Source organism: Anomaloglossus baeobatrachus, chromosome 4 (genome assembly GCF_048569485.1).
Source record: "Anomaloglossus baeobatrachus isolate aAnoBae1 chromosome 4, aAnoBae1.hap1, whole genome shotgun sequence".
In the NCBI taxonomy this organism is placed as follows: Eukaryota; Metazoa; Chordata; class Amphibia; order Anura; family Aromobatidae; genus Anomaloglossus; species Anomaloglossus baeobatrachus.
Window position 1 is genome coordinate 395,006,537 of NC_134356.1, and position 18,788 is coordinate 395,025,324.

Below are 18,788 nucleotides of genomic sequence, written 5' to 3' on the forward strand. Positions count from 1 at the left end.
ACTTTGCAGCTAACTTCAGACACGAGACTAAAGACAGCGGATCAGCCGGCAGTCTATGTATGGAGGCCTCCCGACTGCTCCAACAGTTCATTTTCATTGGATTTTTCTTTTAGAAATAAGTCACTGCAAGAGGAGGCAAGTGTATGGAGGAGTCATGATCTGGTGGTCAGCTGTCCAGTGTATATTGGGGGGGAGGCGGATGGCAATATTTATGAATAGTCCTGTTCACAGTGAAATCGGGAATTACAGTAATGTAATGGAAGTTGATGACCTCTTTTCATAAATGCACAATGCTAGTTTTATAACCAGCAGTTTTTCCTCCTTTAAAAAGGTGACCGTAACATGTAAACTGCGCTAAATTTACCGTAAGACGAATACGTGAAACGGCTGATAATGAAAGTCGCCATTTATTTCTATGAATTTTTATGCTTTAGCTTGTGTATACAAAAGAGAAAATATTTAAAATGTAAGTCTTATTTGTACACCGTAATCTGATGGGTGCACTAATGCGTATTTTTTTTATATACTGTACTTAATAATTTTAATTTTTTTTTTTAAATTAAAGCTTCACAGAAGAATTTATAAAGGAATTCCCCTTCAGCTGCGTGGTCAAGTATGGTCTCTAATACTGGAAGTCCCGAAATTAAAAGACGAGAAAAAAGATCTTTATTCAGTAAGTTATTTGCTGTATTTCAAATTTTTCCATGTTGAAAAATCTGTGAATTTCACCCTCGCCATTGCACATAGTGAAATCTGTGGTGAAAATCTGCTTTTGATTACATTGACATTGCCCCGGATAGGTCAATCTGCAGCATGCTTTGGAGGAACGAGAGACCTGAGAATTCAAGCAATAGTTCAAAAAACTTGAATTCTTGAAAATAAATGTTATATATATATATATATATATATATATATATATATATATATATATATATATATATATATATATATATATATATATATATATATATATATATATATATATATATATATATAAATATTTAATATTGATTATCTGACCCATGTTCCTCACACTTGGCTACATAATGAGTTGTCACTTAGACTCTTTACCTCCAGTTCCTTATGTTATGTTGTGTGATGTGCAAAAGCCCCTTAAAGGGAACCTGTCATCAGGTTTTTCCCTTTTGAGCTGCGGCCACCACCAGCCCTTATATACAAAATTCCAGAATGCAGTATATAAGCGCCCAGACCGCTCTGTATAACATAAAAAAATACCTTTATATAACTTAATTAGGGGGCGATCCGGTACAATGGGTGTTGCTGGTCTCAGTCCTGTACATCGTCCTTCTTGTGTGATCGTCGTCCTACTGCCCAGCCTCGTGCATGAGACATCCTACGTCATCCACACAGAAGCCTCCATTGCGCTCCTGCACATGCTCACTTTTGATCTGCTCTGGGCAGATCAAAATACTATAGTGCGCTTGTGCGGGCATTCTTTAACCTCTCATCGCACCTGCACATTATAGTGCTTTGCTCTGCCCTCAGCAGAGACGATCAAAGTGAACATGCGTAGCACCGCAATGTAGGCTTGTGTGGAGGGCGTAGGACGTGTCATGCACACAGGGCTAGGCAAGGGGATGGCAATCTCTCAAGATAGAGGAGGTGCTGGACCGAGAGCAGTGACCCCCATCGGACCATACCGCCCCCTAGGTGAGCATTATAAAGGTGTGTTTTATGTTATACACAGCAGCCTGGGCTCTTATATACAGTATTCTGGAATGCCGTATATAAGGACTCACTGGTGATGGCCGCAGGTCATAAGGGGGAAAAACCTGGTGACAGGTTCCCTTTAGTGGGTCAGTATTGACTTTTAGGATTGCTACCTCCAATAAAGTACAGTAGAGCTCCTGTCCTCCTCTCAGTCAAGGCGTTTAACATACTTAAATTCTATTTGGCGCAGATTTGACAACTACACGTCCGTAACCCATCAGGTGTCATTATTGCTGAATTTAAGGCATTTTAATATGAGAATGTTACTAATAATTACAAGGATTTGCTGCACCTTTTATAATTTGCTGTGTTTTTACCTTTTTTTTTTTTTTTTTTTTTTTTTTTTAGATTCTAAAACAAAAAGCAAGAAACCTTTCTCCTGATATCAGACAGATTGATCTGGATGTGAATCGGACATTTCGGGACCACATAATGTTTAGAGATCGATACGGTGTTAAGTATGTGCAACCTTTTATCCACTATGAATAGCCCATCCTCCTATAAGGGACTGTCTGACACCTATGTTCTGTTGCAGGGGGTTATAGGAGCTGCTGGGAAGGGACTGCAGGGCCACCCTTTTGTGAAGTCCCGTTTGATACTACCCTCAAATAAAACATAGCAGAAAGTAAAAAAAAAAAAAAATAGGGATTAGCTGTGTAAGGCAAATAGTAGGGAATTTTATAATAAAGCGAATTACAAAAGTAAGGCCTTGCGCGTGCTCACAGTATTTTTTTTAGCACTTTTCTGGGATGATTTTTCCTTGCTTTTATTGATAAAAAAAAGCAAGGAAAAATCATCCCAGAAAAGTTAGAGAATCATGACTTGCTGTGCCCACGTTGCTTCTTTTTTTTGTTGCTGAAAAAAGCAACATGTCAATCATTTGTGTTTTTTTTTTTTTTGTTTTTTTTTCCCCTGCTTTTTTTCCCCAATTGACTTCAATGGAGTCAGGGAAAAAGGCAGGAAAAAAAAGCATGTGTACTGCCCATGTTAATTTTTGTGCGTGCTTATATGCTCTTTTTTTTTTTTTTTTTTTTTTTACGTCACTGGGGTTCCCTGCAGCCTCATTTTGCAATCTTTACCACAGGACTTACTGCAGGGAACTCCGGTGACATCACAAGGTGAATCCAGTTCATGCTGGGGAATCACTGGTGTTTCCTGTAGATGCGCCGGCATGTACTCTGTTCACTTTTCCTTGCCTTCAGGGCAGCTTTGTCACTAGAATTTCCACCAGCAAGGTCCCGCGGTAAAGCCCGCGAGGCCTAGGTAACGGAAACCCCATTGATCCACCGCCATGAACTTTATTCACCTTGTGATGTCACAGGGGTTCCCTGCACCTAAGCCTAGGGAACTCCTAGGGTGCTCTGGTCTGTGAGGCGATCTGTACCTCAGTAACCCGGAGTCGTCATGGTGATGACTCTGGGTTACCATGGCAGTGATCGGGTCCATGTCATCGTATTGCAGGGACCCAATCGCCATGGAGAGGTAAGTGATTCCTCTCCCTGCCTCCTGAATGCTGTGATTTCATTGATTACAGCATTCAAGGGGTCAAACAGCTGGAAGCAGCTTGAGTACCACTCCAGGCAGTGAGAGCCGGGTCCCGGCTGTAACATCAGCTGAAGAACTGGCGGTAATTGCAGGGGTACAGTGAACGAACCCCCAAGATTTCCATGACAAAAAAGCATGCAAAAACGCATGAAAAAAAAGCACATTTTCTTTAGCAGCTTTTTTCCTGCCAACACCTACCTTTTTTGTGCATATAAAAACATTACAAGGGCACGTAGCCTAGGGGTTTAAAGATTTTGATAAAAGTGGTATTGGAATAAGGCAACCCCTCTTTAAAACTAAATTGGACAGTATGCGGAAAAGCGAGGCAGTTGCCATTTCTGCCAGTTGTGTGATAGTTGGGATTGTTGATCCAACTGAAAGGTTCTAGTTACACAATTTTTTTAGTGCGAGATGGAGGTACTCCCGGCACATACATTACACCTTCCAATAGGGCTCTGTAAAGTGGACTGATGTGTAAAATAGCATATGCGCTGATAGCAAAGACAAAATGGGATTTGAACAAATTAGAAAAGAAAGGGACCTCGGGCACACGGCTCAGCTCCCTCTCACATCTCAGTGATGGTATTGGGAGGTTGTTGGGAGCACCAAGTGCTAGCACCTTTTAATTAATCTGACACCGCTGTTTTGGGTGGTTACCACAGACTGGACGTGTATTGAACAGTTAATCATCAGTGCTTATGCAGCTACGGAACATCCATTATGTGCAGTTTTTAGTTTTCGTACATGGCGCCATCATATTTTACAGTACCAGCACTGTCACCTGCTGGGCTGCTTAGTGTGGTTGTGAGCAACTAAACTTTGTAATCCTTGATGAAAATGTATGTAAAGATCCCCATGGACACTAAAACAATACATATAACCAAAAGGAAAAGAAGTGCCTGGGAAAAAAAAATAATAGAAAAGAATTGGTAGACTTATAAATATAAAGTCTAAAAACAATGAAATACAGTTTGCTTAGCCACCATTTTTTTTATCCATGCCTGTATTGTGGGAACCCAAGGGATAAGAAGTATAGAGCACTTATAAATATGAATGCTATAAATAGTATAATCAGAATAGTATTCATGAATGGATATCTATATAAAGAAAATACCTATGAGTATATGAGTCACAGTAGATGTAAATAAAAAGTCATGTAACACAGAGGGCTCACCCACCAAACAGCCTTTACTCATTGAGGGAGGCCACAGTGCGGCGATGTGAGGATGCATATTTCTGTAGACACTTAGTGACAAGGCCATTTCACACATTTGGCTTTTCACCGGATTGCCGGATCTGGTACACTCCAGTACAGTGTGATACAGTACAATGGCAGCGCGGCAACTTGCTCCAGTCACATGACAGCATGTGACCGGAGCTTGTCGCGCTGCCATTGTACTGTATCACACTGTACTGGAGTGTGCCGCATCTGCCAATCCAACGAAAAGTCGGATGTGTGAAATGGCCCTTAGAGGGACTGCAGACTTGTGGATTTAGACTGGACAGCCCCTGTAATGATTAGAGAAGCTTTCAGACATATGTATAATATGACTGTAAAACTGGGCTTTATTCTTCTCACTCCATAATCGGAGAATGAATTTATTTCTTTTTTAACAATCAGGCCAAGTGCCCTTTAAGTGAAGCCACTTGGTTGACTTGAATGTTGTTGCAGTGTGTATAGCTTGGGATCATCATAGATCCAGTTATCATATTGAAGTTTTCCAGTACAGAAGTACAAGCCCTGGATATCTTCCAGACTAAACTCTATTGAATACAGCCGTCTGTACTTTTCATATTGATTTCACATGCTTTGTTCCTTTCAGCCGCTTGTTAGTTTATTAGAGCAGCGCAAATGGCTTTTCATATATAAATGCAAAATTGGATGAAATTTATGAAATGTTTTAAAGCAGTCTAAATGATGTATTGCTGAAAGTGTTTTGTTGTTTTTTTTTCTCCCCACAGGCAACAGGCTTTATTCCATGTGTTGGCAGCGTATTCATTGTATAATACGGTAAGTGGTAACTTAAAGAGGCCCAACCACCAGATTATTGCTATATGAAGTAAAGGCAGTGCCATACTGGCACTAAAAAGCTCAATCCAGGCATACCTATTATAGAAAGATCTGATGCTTGGTAGATGAAAAAGCTTGAGGAAACGCACTGCACTTTCAGTGTGCAACAGGGTCAGGCCTCTGTGTGTCGGGTCCTCTACGTTTATTCTTCCTCCAGCGTCCTCCTGTCTTGACACTTTTTTCTTTATTTGAATATCGCTCCGAAATCACTGTTAGTGGCGTGTGCTCATTGCTACACTAATTGTCTTCATTAAAATGGCGCCGAAGTCTGCGCATGCAGGTACTGCAATCTCCGGCACTATTTTATTTAAGTCACTGCGGCGAAGACTTGGAGCGGCAGGGGCATGTGCGCAGATGTGTAAAATAAATAAATCTGTGAATGCGCCAATGCCTTTCGTAGTCTTCATTTTAGTTTATTCAATAAAACGGTCCTGGAGATTGTGATACGGTCATGCACTGACTCTGGCACCATATTAATGAAGAGATAATTGCTACGGCAATGCGCACGCACCGCCATCAACATCAATGGCGGTATGACGTGATATTCAAATAAAGAGGGGGCAAGCCCGAAGGACGCTGGAGGAGGAATAAACTGAGGACCTGACCCACAAAGACCCGGCCTGATGCACACATCAAACTGCAGTGCATTTCTGTAACTTTAATTAATTAGCAACTAAGCATCCCATCTTTCTATAACAGGTATGCCTCAACTCAGCATCTTAGTGCCCGTATGGCACTGCCTTTAATATCGCAAAATCCTGGTGGTTGGTTCTCTTTTAAAGTATAATGAAGATCACAATTTTACTCCAAAGTGCTAAGTTAGCCATGAATACAACTTATGTTGATTTGGTTTTGACAACCCCCAAAACCTGAAAGAAATATTTTCAAAACATCATCTTTATGTAAACTACTTTCTTTATCGTTCCTTTGGGAGACCCAGACCTTGGGTGTTTAGCTTCTGCCTCCGGAGGACACACAAAGTACTACACCTAAAAGTGTAGCTCCTCCCTCTGAGCTTATACACCCCCTGGTGAGCCAGTCACAGCCAGTTTATCACTTTGTGTTCAGGAGGCATTCATCCACACATGCATTCTCATATGATTTTTTTTTTTTGGAAAAAGATTGGAAGAAGTGCGGGTCCACGTCTGGACTCCCGGCATATCCCTTCTCACCCCACTGTGTCGGTGGTGTTGTAAGGTTGATTTCCAAGGCTGGAGCCTTACATGCCGTGCTCCTTCACCATCCCTCCTGGGCTCTGGATTGAAGTGGGAGCCAGCGCGGTCTCCATGCCTGGCAGGAGACCGGTCTCCGTCCACAGCCCCTTGAGGACTCTGCTGGTCCGGAGCACTCATCCCCAGGGACCTGGCCCTGCGTCTCTGCAGCTTAGTACATGAAACGTTCATATGTTGGGGGTCCATGTCCTTTATTGTATGGGGAGAGTGTGTTTGCTGTATTTGTTTTGACATTTCCGGCGGGTCCTCTGGCTTTCGCCCGAGAACCGCGCCGATGGTGCCTGTGCGTCGGCCTCGCTGCTCAAATTTACGCCCCGGCTTCGCCGGAGGCCTAGTTTCTGTTACCTGCCCTCGCATGTCACTCATGCAGAGGGACAGTCACGGCTCCTCCCGGCGGCCGTCCTGCACAGGGGAGGGACACTCCCCACTGCTTGTGCGTGACTCCTCCCCTGCAGGTCTCTATGGCCCTCCAGATCCCGCTTTCCTACAGGGACGCCCCCGTCCTGCCCCCTCTCTTCGCTCCGGCGGCCATTTTCTTGGACAGGGTTCACTCTGCGCTGGGCCATCCTGCACTCTGCATCCCTGCTGAGGTGCTGTGCACTGGGGGTCCGGGCTTCGGGATCTGGAGGGCACACAACACCGCTTCCAGCGGTCTGGTAAGCCACAGCCGGTCTCTGGTTGTGGACCTCTGAATATACTCCCTGGGGTTCATTCTCTTTGTAGAAGCTGTTTTCCCCACTCCAGCAGCATGTCTCACACGAGGAGCAAGGCTCCAAAGCTTTATACTGCATGCGCTGCATGTAAGCTCCTGCTGCCTGAACCGAGCACCTATCCACATTGTGATGTCTGCTCTAACTTGGCGGTGCCACAGCCTGGAGTCTCACCCCCAGTGGTCTCTCAGGCTGCTTCTGCACCTGTGGCTGAACCCCCGGCCTGGGTAGAGTCCTTCTCTAGGTCTATCTCCCAGTCATTTGCTGAGTCCATGGGACTTCTGTCCAGGACTTTGATGAATATGCATCAGCCCCCTTCACAGGGTGCCTCTAATGCTCTTGCTAAGGGTCCTTTAGGATCACTATCCTCTGACCTCCGTCCACTGGAGCTCACAGAGGATTCATCATCAGGGCACAGACCCCGTCCTCCTAAGAGGCGCCGCAGGGTTTCCTCTCCCTCCTCATCCCGCGGCTCTGATTCAAGAGCTGACTCGCAGGATGAGGAGGATGTCTTTACAGGGGGTTCGGAGGCTAACTCCATGTGCCCCATTGATCTTTCTGAGGGTGACTCAGAACTTAGTGACTTGATTGCTTCCATTAATTCTGTACTGGATCTCAATCCGCCAGTATCAGAGGAGCAACCCTCTCTGGCAGAAAAACACCAGTTTACCTCGCCTAAGAGAGTAAAGAGTGTGTTCTTTAACCACTCCAGTTTTCAGACCGCTGTGACCAAACCCAGGGCCTGTCCTGACAAACGCTTCCCAAAGCGTGGTTCTGATGACCGTTTTCCCTTTCCACCTGAGGTGGTCAAGGAGTGGGCTCACTCCCCAAAGGTAGACCCTCCGGTGTCTAGGCTCTCAGCCCGGACCGTTGTGTCTGTGGCTGATGGCACTTCCCTTAGGGATGCCATTGACCGTCAGATTGACCTTCTAGCCAAATCTGTGTATGAAGCGGCGGGGGCCGCGTTTTCCCTAAGTTTTGCAGCAGTGTGGGCCCTCAAAGCCATCTCTGCTTCTCTAGAGGAGATGCATTCCCTCACCAGAGAATCTATGCCCGAGATGGTTGCCTTAACTTCTCAAGCTTCAGCTTTTTCTTCTTATGCCATGTCTGCCATGCTAGAGGCTTCTCACCGCACTGCGGTGGCTTCGGCTAATTCCCTCGTTATCCGCAGGATCTTGTGGCTTCGAGAGTGGAAGGCAGATGCTTCTTCAAAGAAGTACCTTGCTGGGCTCCCTTTTGCTGGTTCCTGGCTGTTCGGTGAACCGCTGGATGAAATTATTAAAGAAGCTACTGGCGGGAAGAGTACTTCCATGCCACAAACCAAGACCAGGAAACCTGCCCAGGGTAGGATTCAGTCGAGGTTTCGCTCCTTTCGTTCCTCCAACTGGTCGTCCTCTAAGCCCTCCGCCTCGTCCGCTAACTCAGCTAAGGACGAGAAATCCAACTGGCGCTCAAAAGCGCGTCCACAGAAGACCGCAGGAGGTCCTGCCACTAAGGCAGCCTCCTCGTGACTCTCTGCCCGCTCCAGCAACGTCCTTAGTCGGTAGCAGGCTCTCCCACTTTGGCGACGCTTGGTTTCAACAAGTCTCCGATCAGTTGGTGAGAGATATCATCTCTCACGGCTACAGGATAGAATTCTCTTCCAGCCCGCCAAACAGATTTTTTCTCTCAACTCCCCCCTGCTCCAAGGCCGCCGCCTTCTCACAGGCCGTGGCAGCCTTGCAGGCCAACGGAGTAATTGTACCAGTTCCCGCCCGGGAACGGTTCAGAGGTTTTTACTCAAACCTTCCTAGTTCCCGAAAAGGACGGTACCTTCCGACCCATCCTGGATCTCAAGCTTCTCAACAAGCATGTTCGGGTGCGGCACTTTCGCATGGAGTCTCTGCGATCAGTCATTACCTCAATGACCCAACGGGATTTCCTGGCGTCCATCGACATCAGAGATGCCTATCTACATGTGCCAATTGCAGTTTCACACCAGCGTTGGCTACGCTTTGCAATAGGAGAAGATGATTTCCAATTCGTGGCTCTCCCCTTCGGGTTAGCCACGGCCCCTCGGGTATTCACCAAGGTCATGGCAGCAGTGATTGCGGTTCTGCACCTCCAGGGGTTGGCAGTGCTTCCTTACCTGGACAACCTTCTAGTCAAGGCTCCATCCAGCGCAGACTGTCAGCGGAGTGTCTCGCTCACTCTCGCCACTCTAGCCCAATTCGGGTGGCTTGTCAATCTTCCCAAATCCACTCTGACTCCGACCCAGAGTCTCACGTACCTAGGGATGCAGTTCGAGACTTTGCCGGCACTTGTGAAGTTGCCCTTAGACAAACAGCTGTCACTCCAGTTGGCGGTGCGCTATCTCCTGAGGCCCCGCCGTTATACCCTCAGGCGTCTGATGCAGGTGCTGGGTCAAATGGTGGCGTCCATGGAGGCTGTTCCCTTTGCCCAGTTCCATCTGCGCCCCCTGCAGCTGGACATTCTCCGCTGTTGGGACAAGCGGCCTTCCTCCTTACACAAGTTAGTGGCTCTGTCGCCACGGACCAAGAGCTCTCTTCAGTGGTGGCTTCGGCCCCTCTCCCTGTCCCAAGGGCGCTCCTTCCTGGCCCCGTCCTGGGTGATTCTCACCACGGATGCCAGTCTATCCGGCTGCGGAGCGGTATGTCTCCACCACAGAGCACAGGGCACTTGGTCTCCGTCCGAGTCAGCCCTTTCAATCAATGTGCTGGAAACCAGAGCCAGGCTTCTAGCTCTCCTAGCATTTCACCACCTGCTGGCGGGCAGGCACATTCGAGTCCAGTCAGACAATGCGACAGCGGTTGCCTACATCAACCATCAAGGCGGGACACGCAGCCGCCTGGCAATAATGGAGGTACAACGCATTCTTCAATGGGCGGAGGACTCCAGGTCCACCATATCCGCAGTCCACATCCCAGGCGTGGACAACTGGGAGGCAGATTATCTCAGCCGTCAAAGCGTGGACGGTGGCGAGTGGTCCCTGCACCCGGCAGTATTTCAGTCGATCTGCCGCAAATGGGGCACTCCGGACGTGGACCTAATAGCATCCCGTCACAACAACAAAGTTCCTGTTTACGTGGCTCGCTCCCACGATCCTCAGGCCTTCGCTGTGGACGCTCTGGTTCAGGACTGGTCCCAGTTTCGTCTGTCCTACGTGTTTCCCCCTCTAGCTCTCTTGCCCAGAGTCCTGCGCAAGATCAGAATGGAGGGTCGTCGAGTCATCCTCATTGCACCGGACTGGCCCAGGCGAGCTTGGTATCCGGACCTGCTCCAACTGTCCGTAGAGATGCCGTGGCATCTCCCGGACCGTCCAGACCTACTCTCGCAAGGTCCGTTTTTCTGCCCAAATTCTGCGGCCCTCAAATTGACGGCATGGCTCTTGAGTCCTGGATTTTGACTGCTTCTGGTATTCCCCCTGAAGTCATCTCCACTATGACTCGGGCCCGCAAGTCTTCCTCTGCTAAGATCTATCACAGGACTTGGAAAATTTTCCTGTCCTGGTGTCGCTCTACCGGCCATCCTCCTTGGCCATTCTCCTTGCCGACTCTTCTGTCTTTTCTACAGTCCGGTCTGCAGCTACGACTCTCCCTCAACTCTCTCTCGGCTGGCTCAGGTCCGCACCTTCATGCAGGGCGCGTCTCACATCATTCCGCCTTACCGGCGGCCCTTGGACCCCTGGGACCTTAACTTGGTTCTCACGGTCTTGCAGAAACCCCCCTTTGAGCCTCTTAGGGAGGTTTCTTTGTATCGTCTTTCACAGAAAGTGGCCTTTCTGGTTGCCATAACTTCTCTCAGGAGAGTCTCTGATTTTGGCTGCGCTCTCCTCGGAGTCACCTTTTTTAGTCTTTCATCAAGACAAGGTGGTTCTCCGTCCGACTCCGGACTTTCTTCCTAACGTGGTCTCTCTTTTCCACCTTAACCAGGACATTACCTTACCTTCCTTCTGTCCGGCCCCTGTTCATCGCTTTGAAAAAGCTCTACATACTCTAGATCTGGTGCGTGCTCTCTGGATCTATGTGTCTCGCACCGCTGCGCTTAGGCGGTGCACCTCTCTTTTTGTGCTAACCACAGGTCGGCGCAAGGGCCTCCCTGCTTCTAAGCCGACCTTAGCCCGTTGGATTAGGTCGACCATTTCGGACGCCTATCAGAGTGCGCAGGCGCCTCCCCCGCCGGGGATCAAAGCACACTCGACCAGAGCTGTCGGTGCCTCTTGGGCTTTTAGGCACCAGGCTACGGCTCAACAAGTCTGTCAGGCTGCCACTTGGGCTAGCCTGCATACCTTCTCGAAGCACTACCAAGTGCATGCTCATGCTTCGGCAGATGCGAGCTTGGGTAGACGCATCCTTCAGGTGGCGGTCGCCCATTTGTGAAGTTAGGTTCTGCCTACTTCTTAGTTTTTCTGTTTATTCCCACCCAGGGACTTCTTTGGAACGTCCCAAGGTCTGGGTCTCCCAAAGGAACGATAAAGAAAAAGAGAATTTTGTTTACTTATCGTAAATTCTTTTTCTTATAGTTCCGTCTTGGGAGACCCAGCACCCTCCCTGTTGCCTGTTGGCAATATCCTTGTTCCGCGTGTTTTCACCGGCTGTTGTCGTGGACAGAGTCTCCGGTTGTTCCGGCTCTTGCTCTGTTCTACTTGTGGGTGGCTATTCTCCTTCAGCTTTTGCACTAAACTGGCTGTGACTGGCTCACCAGGGGGTGTATAAGCTCAGAGGGAGGAGCTACACTTTTAGGTGTAGTACTTTGTGTGTCCTCCGGAGGCAGAAGCTAAACACCCAAGGTCTGGGTCTCCCAAGACGGAACTATAAGAAAAAGAATTTACGGTAAGTAAACAAAATTCTCTTTTTTGTAATACATGTGTGTGTGTGTGTGTATGTATGTATGTATGTATGTATGTATGTATGTATGTGTGTATATATGTATATGTGTATGTGTGTGTATATATGTATATGTATATATGTATGTGTATATATATATATATATATATATATATATATATATATATATATATATATATATATATATATATACACATATATATATAAAAATATATATATATATACACATATATATATACACAGTTAGGTCCAGAAATACTTGGACAGTGACACAAGTTTTGTTATTTTAGCTGTTTACAAAAACATGTTCAGAAATACAATTATATATATAATATGGGCTGAAAGTGCACACTCCCTGCTACAATATGAGAGTTTTCACATCCAAATCGGAGAAAGGGTTTAGGAATCATAGCTCTGTAATGCATAGCCTCCTCTTTTTAAAGGGACCAAAAGTAATTGGACAAGGGACTCTAAGGGCTGCAATTAACTCTGAAGGCGTCTCCCTCGTTAACCTGTAATCAATGAAGTAGTTAAAAGGTCTGTGGTTGATTACAGGTGTGTGGTTTTGCATTTGGAAGCTGTTGCTGTGACCAGACAACATGCGGTCTAAGGAACTCTCAATTGAGGTGAAGCAGAACATCCTGAGGCTGAAAAAAAAGAAAAAATCCATCAGAGAGATAGCAGACATGCTTGGAGTAGCAAAATTAACAGTCGGGTACATTCTGAGAAAAAAGGAATTGACTGGTGAGCTTCGGAACTCAAAAAGGCCTGGGCGTCCACGGATGACAACAGTGGTGGATGATCGCCGCATACTTTCTTTGGTGAAGAAGAACCCGTTCACAACATCAACTGAAGTCCAGAACACTCTCAGTGAAGTAGGTGTATCTGTCTCTAAGTCAACAGTAAAGAGAAGACTCCATGAAAGTAAATACAAAGGGTTCACATCTAGATGCAAACCATTCATCAATTCCAAAAATAGACAGGCCAGAGTTAAATTTGCTGAAAAACACCTCATGAAGCCAGCTCAGTTCTGGAAAAGTATTCTATGGACAGATGAGACAAAGATCAACCTGTACCAGAATGATGGGAATAAAAAAGTTTGGAGAAGAAAGGTAACGGCACATGATCCAAGGCACACCACATCCTCTGTAAGACATGGTGGAGGCAACGTGATGGCATGGGCATGCATGGCTTTCAATGACACTGGGTCACTTGTGTTTATTGATGACATAACAGCAGACAAGAGTAGCCGGATGAATTCTAAAGTGTACCGGGATATACTTTCATCCCAGATTCAGCCAAATGCCGCAAAGTTGATCGGACGGCGCTTCATAGTACAGATGGACAATGACCTCAAGCATACAGCCAAAGCTACCCAGGAGTTCATGAGTGCAAAAAATTGGAACATTCTGCAATGGCCAAGTCAATCACCAGATCTTAACCCAATTGAGCATGCATTTCACTTGCTCAAATCCAGGCTTAAGACGGAAAGACCCACAAACAAGCAAGACCTGAAGGCTGCGGCTGTAAAGGCCTGGCAAAGCATTAAGAAGGAGGAAACCCAGCGTTTGGTGATGTCCAAGGGTTCCAGACTTAAGGCAGTGATTGCCTCCAAAGGATTCGCAACAAAATATTGGAAATAAAAATATTTTGTTTGGGTTTGGTTTATTTGTCCAATTACTTTTGACCTCCTAAAATGTGGAGTGTTTGTAAAGAAATGTGTACAATTCCTACAATTTCTATCAGATATTTTTGTTCAAACCTTCAAATTAAACGTTACAATCTGCACTTGAATTCTGTTGTAGAGGTTTCATTTCAAATCAAATGTGGTGGCATGCAGAGCCCAACTCGCGAAAATTGTGTCACTGTCCAAATATTTCTGGACCTAACTGTATGTATATATAATATATATATATATATGTATGTATATGTGTGTGTATATATTATATATATATATATATGTAATATAATATATTATATTATATTATATATATATAATATAATATATTATATTATATATATATATATATATATATATATATGTGTATGTATATAATCTTTTATTAATTACCCATGTATTCCAAAGGGATTTTTTTTTTCTTTTTCTCTGGATTAACTTGAGATTTTGTGTGTGTGTGTTATTACTTTTTTTTATAGTAAACCTGTATTGCAGTGTAGATATCAAAAACCAGTTTATAGAGATGCTCAACCTGTGGCCAGGTGTTACAGGAGAATCAAGATGGCAGGCACTTACCTTCATCAGGACCCGCCTGCCTAGGCAACCTATCAGCACCCCATGATTGCAGAGTGGGGGGATCGATGGGTGTAGGGAAAGAGCTTCCAGGCAGGATTGCACAGTTTATATGCCGCTGTTAGTGGTTAACAACAATTGGCGCTAGTTCTTATCTCTGCTCTTACAAGCAGATGCAGGCTATGTAACACAGCCAGACCGTGCCCTGGGTGTGCAGAATCCGCTCCCGATCCCACTCTGTAGACCCTCAACTGCTTCATGATGCAATAATACGTCATGTGGCAGGAAGGAGTTGAACAACCGCCGGTCTGCTTTAGTCATGTAATAGTATTGACTAAGAGAATCTTTCATGACCTTGTTACAGAAATGTTCTGATATTTTGAGCTAGAATTAGGCCTCTTGTGCAGAACAGTAACATTATTTTGTGACTTGCTGCACAGTTGTACATTGCTTTATAAGGGAACAATATACACATATAGAGCTACTCTCCCCTGGAATCTAACTTCTAGGGCATCTCTAAAATAGCAAATGGGTACTTTAACTAAATCACGATTACTGTTAAAGGGAACCTTTCAGGTCCCCTATGCCTTCCAACCCAGCAGCGTTCACATGTGTATGCCAAAATTGCCTGCCTAACCAGCCCTATTTTACTATTTATAAATTCTTTAAGCATTGATTTTAGTAAAGTGCGCTGTCCCTATTCTAATTGGTGCTTTGACTAGTCGAAGTGGGGTCATTTCCCCTGCCTAGTCGGCCCCCTTTCCATATGATCATGCTCCTGTGGGCTTGATAACATGATTTGCACAAGCTGGCGTCACCGCAGCTCTGAAAATCTTCCGCATGCGTGTGGCTCATTTTGGCAGTGTCAGTGTGGCTCAGAAGTTGGGGGTACATTTCCCGGCTTCAGAGAGGCGCATTGTGCATGATTGAAGGTTTAAAAATTGTTTTTCCGATCATGCGCAGTGAACCACTCTTAAAGGTAACCTGTCACCACTTTTTTGGTGTATTAGCTGCGGCCACCACCACCGGGCTCTTATATATAGCATTCTAACATGCTGTATATAAGTGCCCAGGCCGCTGTGAGAACATAAAAAACACTTTATAATACTTACCTAACGGTCATGAGGTGGGCCTAATCGGAGTCTCCGTTCTCCGGTGCCGGCGCTTCCTCTTTCGGCCATTTTCGTCCTGTTTCTGAAGCCTGTGTGCATGACGCAGCTACATCATCCACACTCGCACTACAATACTTTTGTGAGGTAAATCCTGGGATATGAAGAGGAATTATGACTAGAAGTCATAATTGCTCTCATCACTCCCTGGCAGTGCCCCCCCTCCCTGCTTGTTCTCAAATGTCCAGCATCTGTGGAGGTGTCACATCCCACTTACACCTCCAACAGCCATCTCCTCTGATATGGAGATGAGATGATGTGAGGACAATGGACACAGGATGACTCCCTGCCGTCCCCCTGTAACAAGAGTTGTATCTCATTAGCAAGGCTTGGAAGTAGCCAGACAGAACGACTCCAGTAAAAAATGGTTCATATCTCGCAAGCCATATCTCCGATAAATATGGCAACCATAAAAATGGTGTTTGCGCAGGCGGACGATGCCGGCACCCCCTTTTTATGGGAGCAGGACATTGGGAAATACCCCAGGCGTGATATCAGCCATATGGGAACTCGTAGACAGGTCATGAGTCCCCTCGTTCTGTAGCTAAATTCATAACTGTCACAATGAGAGCATTGGCGTCCGCCTACGACGCTCCCAGGCAAAGTTATGGCCAATATCCCCTTTGCTGGATAATTCTGATCCATGCAGGGGGAGTGGCAGTGCTTCCCTGTGAGGTCACTAAGGTAGGAGGGGACCTGGATCTGCCCAGGTTGATAACCCTACTTCGGCCATTTTCCAGTGTTCTTCTGCTCGGGGGCCTGGTTGGGAAAGACCTGTGAGGAAGAATCCTAGAAACCTGGTCTACAGCGCCCCCCTGTGGCCAGACACACAAGGTAACTGATTGAATTGCATATCTGTTTGTAAACCATGCTTTATCTGTAACTGTACTCTGACATATGTATATTCTGTAGATTCCCTATTGTATATATTGTAGTTTCTAGTGTGCCTTAGGCGATTAAATTATATAATTAATCTTGGGCTGTTCTGTTATCTCGATCTTGAATCCCACGTCTGTGTGTTCGGCTAATAGTTACCGTAAATCGGTTGGTGGCAGCGAGTTGTGCCAAGGATTATTGTGGGGAGGCCAGGGAGATTCGGGAAGATATTATATATTCCGCCCGCGGAGGTCGGGGGAATATATACCCTACTCTCACCGGGGACCCTTCAATAATCGGCATAAGTAGTATAGCGGCCTCCTTGCTTATTGTCGGGCAATTCCATAATTGGCCTGACTATAAGAGGGGCGCTAGAGAGCGCGTCACGTGCTCTGTCTGTCGGTCGGGAGGTATAAAGGAGGGGTGACCCCCCACTTGTTACCCCCCGATTGTGACGTACTGGTAGCCAGCGCGGGGGATTTCTGAGTGACCCCCCCGGTGGTTTGTGACATATTGGTGGCAAGCGGTGGGATCGAGATAATAGTGTGTGTGAGTGTGAGACCCATACTCCCAGACACTAAAGACTGCCTGCAGCAGCTGTGGCTGCTGGGGTCTTCAGACCAGCTCAACACTAGTGTCAGAGTGCAGATACTGTAAGGTGTGTGGAGGCATCAGGTGTCAGTTCTGTGTCAGTGACCAAAGGTCTGCAAGAATGGCTGATGGCACCAGGAGCAGAGCTATGCAACTGGCCAATGCTAAAGCAGGAGCCGAAGAGAGGGAGGACGGTGCTGTGGACAGTAATGAGGAGGTTGCCCACGAGTCCTCCAGGAGCTCAACGCCAGAAAACAGCTCTGCAGAGGACATTGCACAACCGGGCACTGCTGGACAAGATGAGGAGCAGCTCGCCCAAGGGTCCTCAACGAGCCAGATGCCAGCCCTCCGCTCTGCCATGGACAGTGAATCACCAGGCTCCGCAGCGGGCCGCAGATCACCACGTGCCATTCCACCGAGCCTGGGAGGCTCGGATAGCCTTCTTCAAATGGCTATGGCCCTACGCCAGGCTGGAGACCGGGAGGGCTACAAGGAACTCATGGCCGAGCGTGAGCGGCAAGCAGCGCGTGAAGAGCGCCAGGCAGAGCGTAACTACCAGCTGCAGCTAGCTCAGCTCCGGCCCTCATCAGCCACCCGTGACCTTCCAGACACCAAACTTCCAAAGGTCCGTGTTGAGGACTTCCCAGTGCTGGAGAAGGATGGAGACTTGGACTCTTTCTTGACTGCTTTTGAACGGACTTGCTTGCAGCATCATCTGAACAAGGACCAGTGGGCCAAATACCTGACCCCCCGTTTAAGGGGTAAGGCCCTGGATATCCTTGGGGACTTGCCTGCTGAGGCGGATCAGGGCTACGACACCATCAAGCGGGCCCTGATCCAACAGTACAACCTCACCCCGGAGTCCTACCGCAAGAAGTCCCGGACGCTGCAGAAGGGACCAAAGGACTCCTGGGCTGACCACCGGCGGGCACTTGCCCGAGCTGCCGACCACTGGACCCAAGGCCTGCAGCTTTCCACCGGACCGGAGATCCTGGACTTGTTCATCACGGAGCAACTCTTGTGGAACTGCCCTGAGGATCTCCGCCAGTTCATCCGAGACCAGAAGCCAAAGGGATCCACGGCTACAGCTGCCCTGGCCGATGACTACACCAACAATCGGGCTCCTGAAGCCAGGAGAGCAGCCACCAGCAGCACCTGGAGAGGGGGTAAGATGAACTCTGCGACTGCCCCACCTGCCCCTAGACTGCAGGGGGTGTCCCCCTCAACTCCCCTCTCCAGGCCCGTGGCAGAGCCAAGACGGTGCCACCAGTGCAACCTACCTGGACACTTCAAGGCCATGTGCCCTCAGCGTCCCAAGGCCCCGGCTCCGTCCCCGTCCCAAGGGCCGCCCAAGGTGTATTGTGTGGGTGGGGGTGGTGGTAGGTCCCTGGACAGCTTCCAACCTGTCACCGTCGGCCGGTCTGTGACCATAGGACTGCGAGACAGCGCCTCGGAGGTGACTCTGGTGCGGCCTGAGATGGTGTCCCCCCAAGACTTGATCCCTGGAAAAACCCTCGCTGTCTCCGGGATTGGAGGCATTGACCCGGCGCTGCCTGTTGCTGACATTTATGTGGACTGGGGCGCGGGGCGAGGGGTGAGAGAGGTGGGGGTAACTGATCGGATCCCTGCAAACGTGCTACTTGGGACAGATTTGGGGCAAATAACCTCCCAGTTTGGCCCCGCCCCAAAGGCTGAACCTTCAGCCAGTGCTGACGTGCCTCCGGACAATGTTAATGTGTTATCTATGAATGATGTAAGGGAGGAG

At 47.4% G+C, this 18,788-nt stretch overlaps 1 protein-coding gene across 2 annotated transcripts in view; it reads left to right on the forward strand.

Annotated features, from left to right (window-relative positions):
• Positions 1–18,788, forward strand: part of USP6NL (USP6 N-terminal like) — a 257,526-nt gene that overhangs the window by 164,095 nt on the left and 74,643 nt on the right. For both annotated transcript variants that reach the window (XM_075345279.1, XM_075345278.1), the window contains exons 6-8: positions 566–673; positions 2,080–2,189; positions 5,239–5,287. In XM_075345279.1, coding sequence (XP_075201394.1) covers positions 566–673; positions 2,080–2,189; positions 5,239–5,287 — 267 coding nt within the window. The remainder of the gene's footprint in view (positions 1–565; positions 674–2,079; positions 2,190–5,238; positions 5,288–18,788) is intronic.